Source organism: Oreochromis niloticus, linkage group LG7, assembly GCF_001858045.2.
Source record: "Oreochromis niloticus isolate F11D_XX linkage group LG7, O_niloticus_UMD_NMBU, whole genome shotgun sequence".
Taxonomy (NCBI): domain Eukaryota; kingdom Metazoa; phylum Chordata; class Actinopteri; order Cichliformes; family Cichlidae; genus Oreochromis; species Oreochromis niloticus.
The window spans coordinates 20,276,936-20,297,398 of record NC_031972.2 but is presented as its reverse complement, the minus strand read 5'-3'; the positions used below and the strand labels follow the sequence as shown (position 1 = coordinate 20,297,398).

Sequence of the window (20,463 nt, the reverse complement as noted above, 5' to 3'; positions counted from 1 at the left end):
TATATGTCAAAACAGGGGCCTTCTTGAGTGAGAAATGGCTTGGTGTTGTCCTCTGTTCCATTTTACATTTGCTGTGTAAATACTCTGTTTGCCTTTGTGTCCCATTGATTGACCTGAGTTTGACATCTCTCCCCCTTTTCTGGCATTTTGCCTTTATTCAATAGCGCAGTGGAGAGAGAAGAGAAATGTGGGGAAAGAGGGCAGGGAAGCAAAGGTCTGGTCAGCTGATGACTCAACTGCTATTGACATTTGCTATTAGTATGCCCCCTTAAGCTATCAGATTGCCCTTTTAATTTGGTGTCTCATAATTACGTGATGCATTTGAAGTTACATCATCAGTGTGTGCAGTGGGGGGGCTCGGAAAATGACCACTATTACCAGCTCAGTCGGTAGAGTGTGGCAGTTGATAGCAAGGCTGAGTGTCAGATAGATACCTTGGAGTTAAGCCCCCACGTTGGGAAGTGTCTTCCCAGTTGTCATGTCTTTAATTAAGATGCTGTGTCCCAAGCTAATAATGTGTGAAAAGTTTTCAAAACTAGCATTTTGATGTTTGGTCATGATTTTATTGCTTATGCCCTGCAGGGATTTGCCATTATGAATCTCCAAGGCTAAAGAAACAAACTAGCACATAAAATACAAGCTACAGCTCTGGTGTGTGTTAATGGTTCTTGAGAGTATGCAATGATGCAAACTTTTTATTTCCATCTTTTTACTTCGACAGGGGGTCCAGCAGATCAGGCTGGTCTGCAGCAGCTGGACACTCTCCTGCAGCTAAATGGTCAGCCAGTGGAGCAGTGGAAGTGTGTGGACTTAGCCCATGCTATAAGGTAAAAACAACGCAAACAAAAACAGGCTTATTCGCAACTAAATGTTGCAGAATAACCTTTCATGTGTATATCCACAACTCTAGGATGAAAATTAGGAAAGTTATTAGAGAGGTTTAGAGGTTTTCAGAGATAATTGTTGCATCCAAATTGAGTTACAGATCAGTTTAAGCTGTTCTGATGTGAGCGGCCCCCTAAGCTAAGCCTGTGGTGTTTACCGAGCTTTCATTTCAGAAGCTGAGATTGTCAGAAACCAAAAGGAAATCCATTTACGCTGAAGCGATGTGGGAATAGCTCTGCAATTACACGTTATGAAGTCAGTGATTTATCAGCACTCAACAGCATAATCTTAGTTAAACTTTTAAGGGTTTGATCCTCTGTTTTCTTTTCGATGAGCTGTCTCATTCATACAGTGATGCAGTTTATTTTAAAAACAGAATGAATTAAAGTAGGTTTATTTCTGTATTGGAATTTATTTTTTTACAGACATGCAGTAAGTATCAAAGAGTCTCTTTTTAATGCGTATTAAATGTGTGGTTTCATGCTTGCTTTTCATCCAGATGTTCTTGTTTTTGACTTTTAATGTACAGTATAGATATAATTAATTTTGCCGTGCAAATTGAGGCATGTAAATTCCACTTGTCTGGCTTTTCTTAACCATCGTTACTTTGCTTTGTTTCAGGAACAGCGCCAATGAAATCACAGTGGTAGTGTGGCGAACTGGTCCTTCAGCTAAACCTAGTTTTGAGGGCCTCATCCACCGACCCTCCTACAAACCCTCCACCTCAAACTATGACGCCCCGTCACCCCCAACCCGTAGACGTGTACCAGATGTCGGCACAAGTAAAACCCCCCCAGCTGTGCCGCCACTCCCAGCCCACCACCGTGCCACTGCCGCACGCAGGCTACTGGTGAACGGCTCTGAAGCTGGAAATAGCGGCAGTGTAGGCATGGGGACCCTGGCGTGGGGGGCCCAGGGAGGGTCGGCCGAGGAGCTGGACGGGAAGCCGCGGCACCTCCACCATCCTCACACTGCCACTCTGAAAGGAACTAGAGTGAAGGCATCCAACGGGGATAACTATATCATCCTGGCACCCATCAACCCTGGAAGCCAGGTACCGCAGAGTGGTGGTGGGCTGCATCTTCATCATCTTCTCCGTCCTCCTCATCCTCACCATGGTCATATGGTGGCTCATCCTAGATATGTCTCCTTACCTTACATCCCTGGTGCTGATAGATAGATGGACTGTATGTACAGTATGTCTGGGCCATTTGGGTTACTGCTGTCTCACTGATTCATGCTTTATAACATGTCGTGAACACTACATACTGTGCATATAGTTCACTGTCATGTAAATATGGAGCAATAGACTGAAAACCAAGAGGATAAAACAACATATAAAAATAGAGCTGGTAATCACATTATATGCCTGTATTATGGGGAAACTTTTGCTGTATTTCTTTCTTACATCGTGCCAGACATGGTTCATATTAGAGAAACTATGCATATATATGCCTCAATTAATTTATCTAGCAGATTTTCTCTAGACACAAGAATTTCAAAGCAGTTCTTTAAAAACAAATAGCACTTGCATCTAGGAAGGAGAAAGAAAGAAGAAGGAAAAAACACATATTGCAACAATGGTTCATTGCATAATATCCAGGGTCTGTATAACATGCATGTACATGAACATTAGGACATGTATATGACATTTTATACAGCATGTACTTTATAGTGCTTAACAGATTTATTAGACCACCACCCAATAATAACACTTAAGCCACAGCTGTGCTGTGTTAACAGTATTGAAATTTACCAAAATCATTTGATTTCTGTAATGTTAATTCACCAGTATGCAGAAGCTCTTTATATCCAAATTATATTTTTAATGCTTATAATAATAATAATAATGATTAAATATTTATCCAATAGTTATCCATACATTTTCAAAATTAGCATTTTACAAAGAACAGAAAAATAGTAAAGCTTATTATTATTTTTTGATTAAGATGCCAAATTATAATTATCTACTTGGATTTCTGTGCAGAAGAATTAGTTTTAGTGGTCAAAAGTTATGCTTGATTCATTGCTGACTCCCCAGAGAAGTCCACTGCGCTGGCATTTTGTTATCTGCCTACAAATAACAGTTTCAAACGAAATTTTGTTGAAAGTTTCCTTGTTTTTATGACAGGTGGTCTAATACATTTGTTAAGCATGCTTTTTTTGCATTCAGTGATCTTGTATATGAGGTAAAAGCTTTCATCATGAAAACAAAATAAAGCAAAGTCAACAAATCAAAAAGACTGATCTGAATTCCTAAGCTAACCATACAATACTAACCCACTAACTAATGCAGAATGGGTTTGAGACTTTCTTTTCCTGATATGAATCTAAGTGTCTTAATGGTTGCTCAGCTTACACAAAACTAACTAACTGTATTCAACTGGTGCAAACACGTAGAGTCTCTGTGTGTCCTTGCTTGTAGGTCTGCCAACACAAAGCTCTGTGTGTGTGTGTGTGTGTGTGTGTGTGAGTGAGTAATCTATGTGTACCTGTGGGTGCGTCATGAGGTATGCACCTTTGTCCTTTTCAGATCTAGGTTCAGTTAATGGCAGTGGTACCAAATTACCAAATTATAAGGGAGGGAAAACATGCAAATTCAGAAAAATTATAGGCATATTGAAGGAAGAGACTTCAGCTTCAGGCAAAACAGGAACATGCCAGCACAGTGAAACTGGCCTCCCTTACAAATAGCTGCAACTTGTATCTCAAACAAAGAAGGAGGCAGAGACTGAGGGGATTCTTTTTTGGCCTTGCTAAATATACTAAAAGCCCTGTGGAAATGGGTCATGTTAGTGGCATACCACACAGATACAAAGAAGGCGCTTTGAAAACCAGCACTAAAGAAAATGAAATAGTTATCCAAATAAACAGGCAGAAAAGTGTGATAATGGCATATACATATATATGTGTATATATATATGAACATTTTGGGACTTTCCAAATCCCTCTCCACCTGCAGATTCCTAGCCTTACACCCTCACTAGATTGTGATATGTTATGACAAGCAGAAACCATTACTGCCTCAGTGAGTCCAGCCTAAAATTCAAATGGGCTCAAAAGTGTCCTAGAAACTAAACCGAATGCCATGCAAGAAACAAACAAACAAATGAAAATGCAGCGATGCAGAGGCTGGATAGTCAAAGAAAAACAGACAAAAACTCAAGGCACACACACACACACACACCCACACGAAACAGGAAAGGCAAAGAGTATCGAATAAATATGGTAAAGAACCGCATTTCATAGTGAAGTATACAGCATACTTTTTTAAAATGACAGTTGATCTTTTTATAATTTATAAATATGTCTTGTTGCATCATCATCATCATCATCACCATCATCATGAGTGTCGGGATAGAAAGTTAAGCTCAGAATTGACATTCAATTTAGAAATGATACAACTTAATACATTAACCTTTGTCATTGCTCTTGAATGTCTAGATTAATGTTTAGATTGTTAACATTTTCATTTTTGTTTTATTTAGATTTTAATTTTATGTTAATCTCATATTATTCTGCTTTCAGATCTTGAGGCCCGTTTACCCAGACAAGCAGGGCACATTAGGTAAGTAGTGTACTGTACGTAATATTAATATCTGTTTAAATTAAATGACTGTTTTGTTAAGTGGTCTACTGTGTTTGTAGATCAGCTTCTATTGTAGAAGGCAACCTAACAGCCTCAAACTAAAGTACTAAAGGACAATTGCTCCAAAATATACTTATTTTTTTAACTACATTACTTATTTCTTTGCGTTATATTCTTGTGTTTCTTGTTGGATTTTGTTTGTTTCGAACAGAACAATCTTGCTGTCTCCATTCTTGCACTCCCTTCATCATCAATCTTCATATTGAGGATCATATTTGGAACAGTATCGATCTTAAGTACTGTTCACAATCTGTGTCTTCACTTTCTTTTTTGCTCCACAGCTGCGAGGTTAATCCCCACCCGACAGGCTCCTGTTCCTCAGCCGCAGAGCGGTGCTTTTTCTGGAGGTATGGGTGGAGTTGGTGGTGGCGGAGGCAGCGGCGGTGGTGGCGGTGTTGGTCTCTCCAGTCGTACCGGCTTCCTACGTCGATCTAACAATTCGAAGACATCAAAGGCGCCTCCTGCCTCCTCTAATGCAGCCAGCTACCAGCAGCAGAATGCCAATTTCGCCAACTACCAGAACTGTACCATTGTCCGATCACATGCTCCGCACGCAAATTATGGATATGTTAAACTGGCGCCCAAGATCCTCATCTTCCCCATCTTTGTTCAGGTACACCATTTTTTATGTGCCTGCACGTCTTGATTTGGTAATATCGTTTGTTATTCTTTGTCTACATTTTAGTGGACACTGTAAATTGCATTGTATTATATACACTGAAGTCCTGCTCTTCTACTTCTACTTACTGCTGAGAGTGAGATTTTACTGAACCAGTCTAAAGCCATTTGAACCCAAGGCAAAAGAGTGAATAGATATAATTTCTGAATGATCTGCTGCTGTCATTGTTTCAGTAGAGAGTATAAGACCGGATATGCAGGGACTGGGCAGAGAATGATATGCAGAGGCCCCAGTCTGGACTTGAGCTGTGGATGCACCTGTTCTGTGGTATTAAATGAGACTAACAGGCCACTGAGATACTCTGAAAAACAGTTTTCACAAGCTGTCCAAATATGATGAATATGATTTTTTCCCCTTCCGCATTTGTGTCAAAAGGAAATAAGACATTTCAGGTTTGCAGTTAGGAAATATGTTGACCTTTATGTCTGAGGTTCTCGTGTTTTGCAAGTCATCCGTGAGCTTTTCACACGTAACACAGACTCGATCTACATATTTTTTTCTGCATTCTGTCTTTAGGCAACAGCACTAACAGCGGTAGTGTTACTGTATGAATGCCAGGCTGATGTTTTCTGTGCTGTACATTTTGGATCAAAGAGTGTCAAAGTTCTATGCAACCAATTCAACACGTACTTTCAAAATTCCTTTTCTTCAGAATAAAACGGCAAATCTAAGTGGGGCTACTCCAAAGAGGCAGCTTATGTCAAATGAAGCATCATCACTTAATAACTGCTTAGTTTTTCACATGTGCGTTACAGCGTGTTGACCGCAGTGCGATAACTGTTGCGCCTGCACTGACATGTCAACTGGCTTAGTTATCTTGAGCTGCGATAGACTTTCACACTCTGAAAACACACTGACCGTCCTGGTACTTTCTTCATATAGAGTCATGTATACAAATGCGCAGCCCCGACCCTGTTTCACGCGGTATTCAAATGTTGCACATGTTGAATTGGGCCTCTGTCACACCCTGGACTTGAGAGGAAGTCCCCTCCTCCCACGTTGCCATTCTATTTCATTTTAAGTGTCACTGTCTTGTCGTGCTCAACCGCACATACCGCCTCTCAGTTGCAACTTGCTTTCTGTCTCGACAGAATCAGTTTCAGCGGCGTTTCCCTCCATAGAAAAGACCTGCTTTTGCTTTTAAGCAGATCGATTGGATTTGGGAGCCAAAATGGATTTGGTACTGCAGCTTTTCAGCTTACAAATGACAGATGCAATATTATATTTTTGGATTTTTTGTTGAAAAACGCTCAACATATGTTTAAGAGGTTAGGGTAATATTAAGCAGAAGGAAAATACTCTACAAGTACTATTTACCTCAATATTACAAGCATAAATGTCCTTAAAGCTGCTGGTTATGAATAACGGGATGAGAACTCGATTCGGTAATGTTGTGTCCTCATTTCTTTATGAAGCCTGTTGTTTTCTGTTGTTACAGCCTCTTGACCTCTGCAGCCGAACACTCATCATATCCGAAGAGATGATACTACACGAGAGCAAGCACCACTCTCTTAAGGTAAGGGCCATCAAAACAGAGTGTCTGTTTTTGCCTGTGCTCATATGCATGCATTTGTTAATTATTTTTCATGCATATTAAAATCTGTCTTTTTATGTCTAAAAACCTAAAAACACCAGCTTGAAGCTTTTATTTTAACTTAATCTTCTCACCAAGGATGTAGTTATTGATCAAAACATCTAAAACGTTATGCAGGATTTCATTTAAGGTGTCTCTGAGATGCATAAGCCGATATTTCAAAGCGCTATTTCGTTTCACTGATACAATAAGATCTCTCCGACCAGTGGCATGCATTCAGTTGGTTTGCTGCATCCTCCTTTGTGGTTTTTTTCATTTGGCCAAAGTGAAAGTGCCGTCTCACTGCCTTGATTCCGGATTTAAGCGAAATATATATTCGCTTAAATATATATATTATATATATCTATATCTATCTATATCTATATCTATCTCTCTCTCTCTCTCTATATATATGTATATATATATCGCTGATCTGGTAACGTAATCTTATAAAAGGCTTACATTTGCATGACCCCAATTAGTGAGTAGATTCATGGAAAGAAAAGCTTTGAATGTTTCCGCAGATGAGATGATGATGACATCACTGCAATAACTTTAAACTAGTTCACCAAAAATAGGTGGATATGCCTCGGAAATTTAAGGTGTTAGTTTCGTGTGTCAAATATTTTCTTTGAAAGAAGCTCGTGAAACAGGTCTGTGTGGGCTGGACTGTATACTGTAAAAGAAAAGCGTATTTCACTGCTGAATTCAGCTTTGGCCCTGTCACATAATCTCAGCTATACGCAGTAAAGCGGAGCCACTGCTGGCATCAAAGTATAATAATGGACTCTCTCTGGGGTCATGGATAAAACAAATATTTAGCAGGCAGTGTTTGTCAAGAGGGAGTTTCTCTCCACTCTGCCACTTTATACAGGCTGGTTTTTTTAATGATCTCTCTGTGTTGTTCCAGCTTTTGCTCTTTTAGTCTGGGAGGCAAACTAACATGTAGCACTTTAACATTTATAGCCAAACACAAAGACTAAGCAGACCATCATATTTAGTGCAAAGTGAAACAACAGGAAGATTTCACTGTAATCTTTTACGTAAGAGATGCAAGTTGATTAAATCACCAGATTTTCAGGATGTATTGTATTATAGATAGATATATATTATCAATAACTTTAACTAATTTGATTTACAAAGCATGCTAGTTCTGTATATTCTTGAACAGAATATGGAGCATTTATGTTTTATGAGATTCTTTACTTAACTGTAAAGAGTATATTGCCAGTTATGTTGTTGTTTGAGACCCTGCGTTTCAGTATAGGTACATTACATTTGGCTTTCTCCACGTAATGCTTCGCTCTGCTTAACATAGAAGTGTAAAGGGTGCGCCCCGCTTCTCCTTCAGTGTGGGCTGGGATATCAATGCATAAGTGCTCAAGGATAAGAGATGAAGAAAATGGATAGAAGTCTTAATCAGACAAAATTGTTGCGTGAAATATCGAGCTTCACATTGTTGCAAAGCTTTTTGTTGCACAAAATTACAAATACATACAAAGATTTAATGCGACAGCAAGTATGTGTGGAAAATGTAAATATTTGAAGTGTATATTTGATTTTGTGCACAAGTTTGCGCAAATGTTATACATACTAAATATGTGTGCTTCTCTGTGTGAAAACTGCTGCTTTCATGCACTTTGTCCTTTACTTTTCACTGTTACTAGTATTCTCTTCCACCCACTCAGATTTACACACAGACATCCTCAGAGAGAGACACAGACACACACACACACTAACCACATGCTGGCTACATCTGAAATACCCTCTGCTATCTTACCCCTCAGAGGAAGCCACCAAAGCAAAAGCATTGTCTTCAAATGTTGCCCATCTGCACGAATTACAGCTTATGTGTGTTACGCTGCATGTTTGCACCTGCTTACGTAAGAGGTCTTTTTACCTTAATTTAGGTGGTTTCTTTGTTTTTTTTTAATCTTCTACTTGTTTATCTTGATTTCTTACTGCTCGGTTTCATTCTGGGTTCATTTGACTTTTTATACCTTAGCACTGCAGAAGCAAAAAGCCAGACATGGGCTGTAACTTACCGTCTCTTAATACAAAATAAAATAAAAGATGAAATTAAATCCCTCAGATATAAACTGTATGTGTGCTTTAAACAACTACAAAGGTGTTTATTGTTTCTCATTGAATGCCTCATTCAGTTAATAAAAAATACATTTAGGACTACGTCAGTGTACATGCATGTTTGATATTCCGACACCAAACCACCATGTGGGAGGATGTATACACATGACCAGAGCTCTATGTGTGTGAACTGCATTTCCTGTGCTAGGACATGAGTCGGGGGAAAACTGTAGGGGGTGAAACCTGCCAAATATTCAGTGCTGTACGTGCAGTTAACTGGGTTGCAGGCTGATTTTGTAAGGTGGAAAGCCAAAGTGAGATCATCTGAGATGTAATGCGCCCCCACCCCCAATTCTCACATCCTGTTCTCCTTCACCACCTTCTGCCCTCCATCCCCTTCTTTTCAACATCCTATTCTTCTCTTTTAATATTCACCCTCCATGTCTTTTAGGTTACTGTGTTTGTCTACAACGACCTAATGCTGGTGACGAGAGAAAGTGAGCCAGGCCGATGTAATGTACTTCAGAGTCCCCTGTACCTCCGTCAGCTGCGACTCCAGGAGGGTATGTAAGCCTAAACACGGGAACCGTGATTTGTAGATTTCTGAGACGTTGAGGTGGTTATATAGATCAAAAAAATTCTTCTTTTGTGCACCAACAAATTTCTCAACAGTCCCATAACAGCCAAAATCTGTGTGCAATCTGTGTGTGTATGTTATAAAGCTAAACCTTTACAATTCACCACAGAGTAAGAAAGGAAGTGTAGCACACAGAGGCTGTGCAACCAGAAATAAACACGGGGAGCTATGACTGCAGTCATACTTTCAGCTGAGTTTAACCAAAGGATATTTAGGGAAAGACTGTCCAATTTCCTGTTGCTTTGTCTTTTTATTTCACCTTAGTGTAAACAATCATCTCCTCTGCCGTTATGGAGAGAATAGTTTGGCCAGCATGGCCACGCAGAGCACAGACAAATCAAATAAATAGGGCCTAGCGTAAATATCTGTGTTTAGAGCAGCGGGTGAGGATAGGGATGGGGTCAGGAGGCATTACTGGGACAGGGCCGGGTGAGAGAGGGGGGCTGCTTAGACATGTGCATGGGCAAGAAACTGTACTGACAAGCTGATTGGTCCGGAAGTGGGTTTAAACCAAAACGCAAGCTTTATGCTTTGTGATCTGTTAATGTGATAACAAAAAATGAGGGAAAGGCTGTCAGAAGGAGAGTGTGTGTTCTGTACCAGATGAGTGTGGGGGAATCACCATGTAGGTTTTAGGGCGGCCTAAGAGAACCGCAGAAGCACTGCTATGATTATGTAGAGAATGAGGATCACGAGTTCTCGCTTTCTAATATGATTACAGTTATATTAAAAGAAAAGTAACATGAAGGCGAAAACAAGGTGCAAAAATCTTGGTTTTCACTCAGTAACTAAAGCAGGTGTGAGCCAGCATTTTACACATATACAAAGTGCAGGAAATGTTGTCTGTTTCTTAAGTAGAATTAAATAGAATAAAGCTAAACTAATAAAAGAGTAATGAAACACATTCATTTCTGCCAGAATTTGAAGTTTGAATTCTCCCAGCACAACAAGTCCTGGAGTAAGACAAAAGAGATGTTTTCATGTTAGTAAAATATCGATTCTTAAGCACATTAAGAGTTGATTTCAATACATATCTTAAGACCTTTAGCTGAACAAACTTGAAAAGGCTACCCAGCAGATTGCCTTATTAAAAAGTTTTTAAAAAAATTATTCATTTATTTATTTATTTATTTATTTTTTACAGTTTTGTTTTCTATAGAAAAATCAGAGCTCACTCTCAGTATTTCCACAGTAAATGTATATTAGATCTAATCATGCTAGATTAGCTACATTTTTGAGTCCTAACCGCTTTGTTGTTGTAGTTTTGTAGTTTTTGGTTTGGACTACTTGTACTTTTTCATTCTTAGAGTACACATATATGCTAGTTTATTCCCCTAAGACAAGAAGATAACAATAGATAATAGGAATTGGAGTAAAATCAAACCGAATATTTAAAAACTTTTTAAACTTATCTAAAATATAATAGGTCTTTATCATCATTGTTCATGTAAACAATGAAAATACAAAAATATGCAATAGCGTGAACATGACAAAAGTTAAGCACAGTGAGGTAGTATATATAGAATAACAGTGTGACATGTTTTTAAAAATTGCACTTCCTGCTCTTTGGGTAAAGATTTATTACTCCACAGCTGTAGGGAGGAGAGGAGGGGCAGTGCTTTTTACTGCCAGTGAAAAAGATGTTTTTTAATCTGTTGGTTTTGGACTTGATTGATCTGACTTTCTTCCCAGAAGGTCAGAGTTAAGAATAGGTGATGTTTAGAGTGGGTGTGGTCCAATATGATACAGCTGGCTTTCTTTTGGATTTGGCCACTGAGGGAGGGTAGAGAGTCATCCCGATGACGTGCTCTGCTGCCTTCACCACCAGTTGTAGGTCCTTTCTGTTCTCTCCTGTTCAGCTGGTGAACCACACCGCACAGCACGAGGTCAGAAGGCTTTTTATTGTTGACCTGTGGAAGCTGGCCAGCAGGTGGTAAGGGGGGGCGAGCATGCTTTAACTTCCTCAAGAAGTAAAGCCTCTGTTCGGCTGTCCCCACCTGATGGGAGATACATGTGGTCCAGGTGAGGTCAGCTGGCATGTGAATACCAACACTCTACGTCCTCACTGTGTATGCAGAGTGCTGAGTGCTGCCTCTATCATTTCCTTGGTTTTTGTTGGCACCGTTGTTTCCTCTCAGTAGGCAGTTTCATCATTGGCTGATATCAGGCCTACTATGGAGGAGATTTTACGATGGAGTTTGTGTTAATTATTTTTCATGTTGTAATAATGGACTGAACAATGGACTTGCTCATGATTGATTTGTGGACCATAGTTTTAAAGTTTAGCATTCATGACATTTATTTGCCGGCTTTGTTGTGTATGTTTTTCAATCAATTCGATCAGTGCGTTGTTATAAAAACATTTCAAATCTTCTTGAAAGTGCTAACTGAGGTCATAATTTAGGAGGGAAGCAGGATTGTTTTCTGTACAACCAGATCTCTTTTTGAAGCCAGAGCATTTGTGGATTTCTGACTGTTAGAACTAATATAGGTCCTTTTACAGTCCTTTATTGACAAGTTTTGGTAAAAACTTTAAATCCATTCTTTTATTTTAACAAGCTGTTAAGTCAGAAATGTTTGTGACACATTTTTTGACTGGGATTAACTGAAATAGGACATATTAACTAGTTTTATTAATTGCTGCATTACATTGGAAATGCATTGTCACAGGATTGGACTGTATTAAGAAAAGCATTGAATAACGTGCTTCTCTGTAGACACTGCTAGTCTCCTCTGGTCCAGTTCTGACCTCCATCCTGCACCCAAACAATCAGTGATCACCAGGGTGGGGATTCAATTGAGTTTGCGTGTCTGTGTGTTCTTCATGAGAGGACACACACACACACCCACACACACACACAAATCTCCACCCTGAACCCTGTCATTGTTATTTTGCTTCAGCAGCGTCACTCAGGAAAGAGGCACCGGGGGATTGTGTTTGTTTCAGTGAGGGTGTGTTTTATGCGTTTGTGTGTGTGTGTGTGGTGTAAGGACACAGTACATGTTCAGTAAAGGGGCTTTCCTGTGTTCCTGTCACCCCAATACTAGGCAGAGGAGCGTGGGAAACAATGAGAGGATAAAAAACACACGTAAAGCCAAAATTACACTGTTTCAATCTAAATATTGTTATTACACTAAACAAGCTAACAAGACTAACACTTACCATGATGTGAAACCTTCTGACTCTTGAACCAAAATTCCTTATCTTTTACTTTCTTGGTACCAGGTAATCTTATCTTTTTCTTCAGTCGATTAATGAAAAAACATGAGTGACTGTAAAGAAATGAAAGTGTTATACCCCAGACAGCATTGTATCATGGTTTTCTTGAAATCGACTCCCATTTCAAATGATAACTTTTCAGAAATTAAGTAAAGTTTAGTACGTTTAAAAAAACTACTATCTTTTAAGAAGTCTTTAAATTGCTACAGGATGTCTCCATCTGTAATATTCTCTAATTTTAACTTAAACCTTACTCATATTATTAGCTTTTTACAGTCCTGTGCAGTATGACAGCACTCTGCTTTTTTGACATCAGAAATATATACAACAGTGACCTCTGCTGTTGCTTCTGCACATCACATGGGCTTTGGTTATACACTGTAGTGGTTCATTATAATGTGGAGAAAAATTAGAGCCCAAAACAGAACAAAACACACACAAAAAAGCAGCAGGAAGAGTTTTGGGCCGCTGTTGTTTCTTCCTACTGTCACTATTCAGAATCTGGATTCACACATGGCCCTGTAAGTATAATAAACATGCGTCAATTTGTGCTTCAGAGAAGAGATAAAGTTTTGAATACTGTTTCTCAGTGTTGTTGGACTGAAAAATGACACTTCCTCACAGAAACTGTTGCATCACAATGACACCATAAAACACCATACAGTCTTCTCAGATTGGCTAATACTGCTTTCACACAGATGATAAGAAGTTTTTTGGCTACAGAGCATTTAGAAGGATTGTAGGTTACGGACCTGGCATTTTGTATTTCTTAGGTTACCGGACTGCACATAAACAGGGGTTTCTTCCTGTGTAAATTTGACCTTAGCTGACTCATCGTTTTTGGTTGTCACGTCTTGGTGAGATTTAGTTCAGAACTACTTGATTAGGTTTGGGGAAAGACCATGGCTTGGGGCACAACAGATGCAGAGCACATGCTAAAACCTTCTCCTGCATGTCCTTTGTTACATCTTCTGCTTGAATAGTGGTTTGCCTGAAAAAAAGCCAAAAATGACTAGAGATTTTACAGCCACAAGGGGTCGCCTAAACAGACACTGGCTGTTTGAACCTCCTCAAGCAATCGCCCTACGGTATTTTGCAGTTTTTCTGGTTAGGGTGGGCTCCATTTAAATGTATTTAAAGGTGATCTGAGCTATTAAACTCAAATGAGGGTTAAAACTGAAAAGATGATCATAAAGAGGAGGGAAATCCGCGTTTAAACTGCATTTTGATTGTAAATTCTTTCAATGGAAAGTGAAGAGAGGTTGCTACTTTGGCTCCTTGCTCACTTCTTCTCAGCTGACAGCTGTCTCGTTTGGTTTTGTTAAACAGAGTTACAGAAATCATCACACAAACCCACATAGTCCCAAAGCCTGATTTGACCATCCAAAAAGCAATTATGATGGAAGATTCTGGCAACTCTAACACTGCGCTCCAGCCAGAGGGGATTGGGCTGCAACCAGCACATTAAACATTTCTTTCCTCTTTCTTGCGCTTGTTTGTAAGTTTATGAATAGACATGGGGAAGTATTAGATATGCTGGTTGGGTTAAACTTAAATCAGTCTTTGTGACAGTGCAGTTACAAACTGTTATGTATTAATCTTCTTTCTGTCAAAGTTAGAACATTTCCTCTGAAAGATTGGGTTCTTTTCCTTTTTTTAATCCAAGCAATTTTCCACTAATTTCCGATGGGTCATGCTCAATTAATTAAAAAAAAGTGCGCCAGTGAACATCAGAGACATTTGAATAAAAGTGTTATTTGGTTATTCTCAACGAAAATCTAATAAAAATCATATCAAATAAAATCACATATACATTCCGGTAATTTTTAATCTCTTAATAAACAAATAATATCTTTTAATAATTTGACTTTATTACCTTATTTGGCTTCATAAGACAGACAGAGATAGATCTGTGGATGTGTGTGTCTGCTTATGTGAAAGCAAACACAACATTAAACCACGATGTATAAATTCTGGGGGTCTGAGTTCAACTGCGTGCGTTCACTCGATTACAGCCATTTATCTTGACTCCAGACACACAGGCCTGTCTCACAGAGGGCTTTCTCAGTGAAATATGGGAGGATGTCACTGAAGCTGACGTACAGTAAAAGCTTTCCATCAATCAAAATTATTTTGTCAGTATCGCAATCAGAAATCAGGAATGCTGCTTTATGTACAAGAAGGAGACGAGCGAGCGAAAAAAAGGGCACCAGAGCAGAGTTGGCTTGGCAAAAAAAAGTCTTGTTAAGTCTTCTTCATCGTCTTCCTTAATTTGTCTTGCAGATTACGCTGAAGAACTGAGATTCTACCTTATTCACATGACGGAGGTAAGAGAAAGTGTGTTTATTCGTGTGTTTGAAAAAGAAAAATTAGCAAAGACACAGAGCGCCGAGGAGGGCGTAACTAGAACGGCCCATTTGGTGTGTGAGCCAGAAGGGGCAATTGGCTCCGGTGGAAATCACATTACAGGCAAGAAGGATTAGCAGATAACTTTAATGAAAGAGTCTTTTCTACCTGTGTTTTCCTTAGTTCTGACTCCATCACAGACCTAACTCTGTCACACCTGATTTTTCACATATGTTCCCTTACTGGAAACACTGAAAACACTCTTGTATACTCGTTTACTTTGATGAAAATCTGCCAAATCATATATGCGAAGCTACCCCTGTGATGATCCCTCATGAATAAGTTAGCAGTAGAAAATAGCTTTTTATTGAGATATTAAGAATTAAACATAATCGTCATCGAACACGTTAATGCACCAAACAGGATGCATCTCTCTGTTTACATCGTGATTTGTTTTGTTGCTTTGTGTGAGTGCGGTTATAAAGAAAAATAATAATAACTTCTTGCATCTGCTGTGAGACCTCTCAGGCTGGCATTTTGAGATAAAAGGAACGGTGCCATTATCATTGAAATGAAAATGGCTCTTTAAAGGCTAAATGTTTTCCAGTGGTTAAAAAACAAACAAAACATGGCCATAACAAAATCCCAGAGGTCTGAAATGAGCTCATATATATTTATAATGTAAATCACATTCATGAATACCTGCGTGAGATTTCATTCAGTGAATCGCAATTCAGGTTTTTCTCTTACTGAGCTTAAAATTAGAACTTCAGCTTTTTAATCAGTGCTGCTAATTAACAGCAATAATTAGTCAAATTTTCAGTTTTATTATACATGACCTTACCATCGTCCTCATAGTAGCCAGTCATTTGCTTTCCTCTTCTTGAGCTGCCCCTCCCGCTCGCACTTCTTGCTAACTTGATTGCATTTTTTTTTAACGCTGCAAGGTGCACGGAAAGGAAATGAAAAAGCAGGTTTCATTATGCTTTTAATGTTGCCATACATTATATTTTCATCACCTTTTACAAATTGCTATCATCCGCCGTTTCACCTCCTCCCCTTCCACAACGTGCACACATCTCTTATGCTGTTGTTTGCATTCAACTGTAAGAAGCCCTTAAGCGTAATAATATGATGCAGCTCCATTACTATGCAAATGTTTCGAAGACTTATATAAAAACATGTTCAGCGTTGGAAACCTTACTGCAGATTAATCCTGATTTTTCAGCAAGTCATCTGGCAGAGCATAAAAGTATGCCTTAAAGTGCTTAAGCTATTAACATTAGCATGCTGAAGCGTTACTCATGGAGATTTATGGAGGTGTCGCTCGATAGCACAATAGCAAAGGTTAGGTCTGTGCTTTGAAACCATTTTATCATTTAAAAAAAATGTATTTTGTTTCTCGAGCGGAAACATGCATTGCAAAGTTGAATGATTAATGTTCACAAACAACAGCCAAAAGGCGTGTGACTGTTTGCTATTTATATACAGAAGCGGTGATCAGCAGTCGTTAACATGAGCGTTCAACTTAAACATTTATTTTTTACATTGTTTAGAAATCAATAATGAGAAAAAAAGAGTGCTTTAAAAGTGCATTTCTGTTTTATTTAATAAGAAATTACTTCCAAAAGGAAACCACGCCCTAGTGGAGTTGTTTGTTAGATGTCAAATGCAGGGTACTGTAAGAAATATCTCACAATTACCAGGTCAGCAGTCAGGAACACAGACATGTCTGTACACATGCACACAGACTAGGGCCCACCAAGTATTTGTGGCCTGTCTTCTACTATTGTAGATAGTTTTTTTAAGCCTCCCGCTTCTTGTTTTTTGTCCTCCCTTTGTCCAGTTTCCTCATCCTAAGTGCTTTGGGGATGTCTTTGTTAGTGTAAAATACCATTTCATACCTGTTACCTTTCAGGTGTAAAAGGAAGAGCAGATGGGATGGACACCCAACTTTGTGAATAAAACAACTTGAAAATGACGAGACGTAGGATTTTCAAAGTCATGCCATTGGTGCATCTACCAAAAAATCTCAGACCAGCTCAAATCTTGATCTCAAGATCAAGATCAAGTTTTCTGAAAATCTTGTGAACACTATAACGTGAAAGAGACGTGATCTATGATTTTGTAATTGATATCATAAATGTATCTATTGAGAATTTCAAGTTCCAGTCTCAGTGACCTCAACCTCAAGGTCAGAGGTTAAGGTTTTGGAAAATCTTGTGAATGGGATAACTCAAGACGGGAGTCACCTAGGATGTTCAAACTTATTTCATAGGGTGAACGTACTGGGAGACTGAGGTGAGCACTAGTGACTTTATGAATATATGAGATGTACAACTAGTGGCCCATAAAGATAAAACAAAGTTACTGTTACTACTTTTAGCTACTTTTAGTTAAGCAAGGAAAAACACAGAAGGTATTAGGTATTATTGTCTTTACCTTACAATATAAATCACCTTGAGGCAACTGTTGTTGTCATTTGGCATTATATAAATGAATTACACATGAGAATTTTTAAGACCCCTTTCTTACACTGCAGACTGAAGTTGTCAGAAGTGGTTTAGAATATAAACTGAAAACATGAACCAGTTTCCTTTTTCACAATCCAGTCAGACACCACGACCCGTCTGCCGTTTGTTTTAGCTGACAGTGTCTGCTCATCTGGTTAATCTTTTCACTGAGCAACAGTATTGCATAACCCCCATCTCTTCTTTTTGTGAGCTGTGCACACACACAGACACACACACCTCGTCACACTGTTTTCGCTTTGAAATGTGCTGCGTAACCTCATTAGCAGCTTATGAATCTTTTAAAGGGTCTTTTTTTTGTTTCTGACATTCCAGACATAATGAGAGGGGCCTAAAATCTGCCCCACTGGTTGGAAAAGAAAAAGGAAAAGGCTCCCATATTATTCACTCTGTCCAATTAGACAACATACATAAATAGAAACTCTTACACAAAGCAGAATGGAAGAGAAAGAGACAGAGTTTGAATAAGTTAATGACAGATATTGGTACCGTACAAAACATTAAAAAACGTGTATGAGTGATTATATATCAGCTGTAAATAACTCTTATTGTCATTTGTCAGTGTTGTGCTGCTGGTGTGATATATCTGTATATCTGCAGGGGTCTGTGTTACATATATACAGCTTGTCAGCTAAGACAGCTGCAACAATCCTCCCAAATCTAATGCAGCATATATGGCAGGTATCAAACAAGAAGCCAGTGAGTTGTTGTTTCCAGACAAGATTTTCTTGGCTTAGCTTCCTGTTTATCCGACACATCCATCACAATTCACCTTTACGTTAAAACAAACTGGCTAACACAGTGTAGGCCCTCACTGTGCTGCCAGAAAGCTGTAGCTTTTACAGTCATGGACTCCATAAGATCTTTGAAGGTATTCTCTGCTATCAGGCATGAAGATGTTGGCAGAAAAGCTTAATTCCTGTAACTTGTTAGGTGGGGGTGGTTATGTGGGGAATTTGAAGCCAAGCCAACACCTTGAACTCATCATCTCTGTAAAAAAATGAAATTTATACACTTCCCTAAGCTTCCTGATATCACCTAAAGGGAGCATTTATCCGGGAAAATGTAACAGTCCTAGAAGAGAACCTCTGTGATGATCTTTTTAGACATGCTGACTTGTTCTAGTGTCTGTAAAAGTTGTGATCAGGGATGACAAATGCAGGAGTGAGACCTTGGATGACAGTAATGGAGACAAGTCGACAGTCCGAGACTATGACAGGATCGGTGGAGACTTCAGTGCTGTTTCTGTGCAGTTCTGGCCGTTAAACAAAACCCTTCCTGTAAATGTGGACGTGTTAGAAATAAATGGTGAAACCCAGGTGTTGTAGCTAATTGTATGTGGATATACAATTAAAATTTGGATACATATTAGCTGGATTAAATGCAGTAACCTACCTTGATATTAAGGACAGGTTCATTAGAAAAAAATGGAAGTGCTCATTTAAAACAGCTGTATTGTATTTAAAAAAGGGGCTTTTTATACACGATTTACTGGAAGATGTGAAATCAGAGTGAAATGAGTGGAATTCCACTGCCTTCCCAGCATTCCCAGTCAAGACGATCTTCTCTGATTCTTTGTTTCTTTATTAGAGGGCATCTGTACTGAGTGTCTTATGCAGAGAGGCCGTAGTGTTATCAACACAACAGCTGATTCGTGTGTGTATGTGGGAGTAAGTTATCTGCCCTCCATTGTGTTAACACATGGTAGTAAACAAAGAGCAGCTGCACATTCTGCTCATTTATATTTAAGTGACGAATCTTAATCAGAGTCTTGATTAGTCTCAACTGAGTGGTTATGTTCCCTTTAATAGGGTGCATTGGTTTGTAAAGTGAAAAGTAAAAGACACAGATAAAAGCACAGATAGAGGAAAAGATATTAAAGGAGTGTGGTAATAGGGGATCGTACCTCCTGACCGCTAGAGGGCAACGATGTGTTGAGTAGCGACAGTTAGCACAATAGAGTAGTAGCAGAATGCCTAATTGGATTGCATTGACATGTTAAAGTGACCCTGTTCATTGATGTACCGACATTACCTTTGGCTTGATATACGTTGTACACAAATATTAGTAATTAAGTTATCGGACTAAAAGAAGAAAAGAAACCTGCACGTGTACGCATCCACTAAAACATGAAAAATCCTTTAGCATTCTTAACTGGCGCCCTTTTCAGGTTTAATCAACAACATTGATGTCAATGCAAATACAGATCTCATTTTATTTACCATTTTCTGACATGTCACGCTCACTTTTCATTTTTAAGTAAGGTTTGATAAGGTTTCTTTTCACTATGATTCTCTTCTGGATCTCCTTAAGAGACTACAGCAGAGACTTTTGTTCTGGAGGTGTGAGAAAAGCTCCCGTTTCTCATGAAATTGTAAACAGTTATAAAATCCTCTCTCTTAATCTGTCTGCCCATGACACTGTTACAGTCCTCTTCCTTCCTTTTGTCTACTCCTGCCCTTCTCCTCCGTAGCTGGAGGTCATCCTATTTTAGCTCTTGCTCAAAACAGGACTGATCTAACCCAGATTTATACGTGAAAAAAAAGTGTGTGTGTGTGTGTGTGTGTGTGTGTATAGAGGGACAGGAGGGTGCAACTGGAAATTCAAGTGTGAGTGTGCGTCTGTAAGTGTGTCAGTGACGCAGGAGAGGAGAGGAAGTAAGGAAGAGTTGTGTAGGTAAAAGAAAAGAAAAAAAGACAGACAGAGAAAGGAGAAACAGTTGAGTGAGATTATTTACCGGTGGGCTAAAATCGTAGACTGATCATGGGCAACCTGGCTGACCGAGTTGGGCCTAAGAAAAGGTTCGTCAGGGAGGCGAGCTCTCTTCAGCAACACCTGCTATCTGACAGTGGAGATGT

General features: G+C 39.1%; 1 protein-coding gene across 5 annotated transcripts in view; it reads left to right on the top strand.

Annotated features, from left to right (window-relative positions):
* rgs3a (regulator of G protein signaling 3a) overlaps window positions 1–20,463 on the top strand; it is a 119,383-nt gene that overhangs the window by 28,959 nt on the left and 69,961 nt on the right. For 3 of the 5 annotated variants that reach the window (XM_005459492.4, XM_025908953.1, XM_005459491.4), the window contains 7 exons: window positions 722–827; window positions 1,507–1,939; window positions 4,414–4,453; window positions 4,816–5,147; window positions 6,652–6,729; window positions 9,323–9,434; window positions 15,012–15,055. In XM_005459492.4, the coding sequence (XP_005459549.1) occupies window positions 722–827; window positions 1,507–1,939; window positions 4,414–4,453; window positions 4,816–5,147; window positions 6,652–6,729; window positions 9,323–9,434; window positions 15,012–15,055 (1,145 nt within the window). Of the gene's footprint in view, window positions 1–721; window positions 828–1,506; window positions 1,940–4,413; window positions 4,454–4,815; window positions 5,148–6,252; window positions 6,394–6,651; window positions 6,730–9,322; window positions 9,435–15,011; window positions 15,056–20,253; window positions 20,462–20,463 lie in introns of those variants that run through there. The other 2 variants (XM_005459493.4, XM_019361052.2) reach the window with 2 other exon arrangements.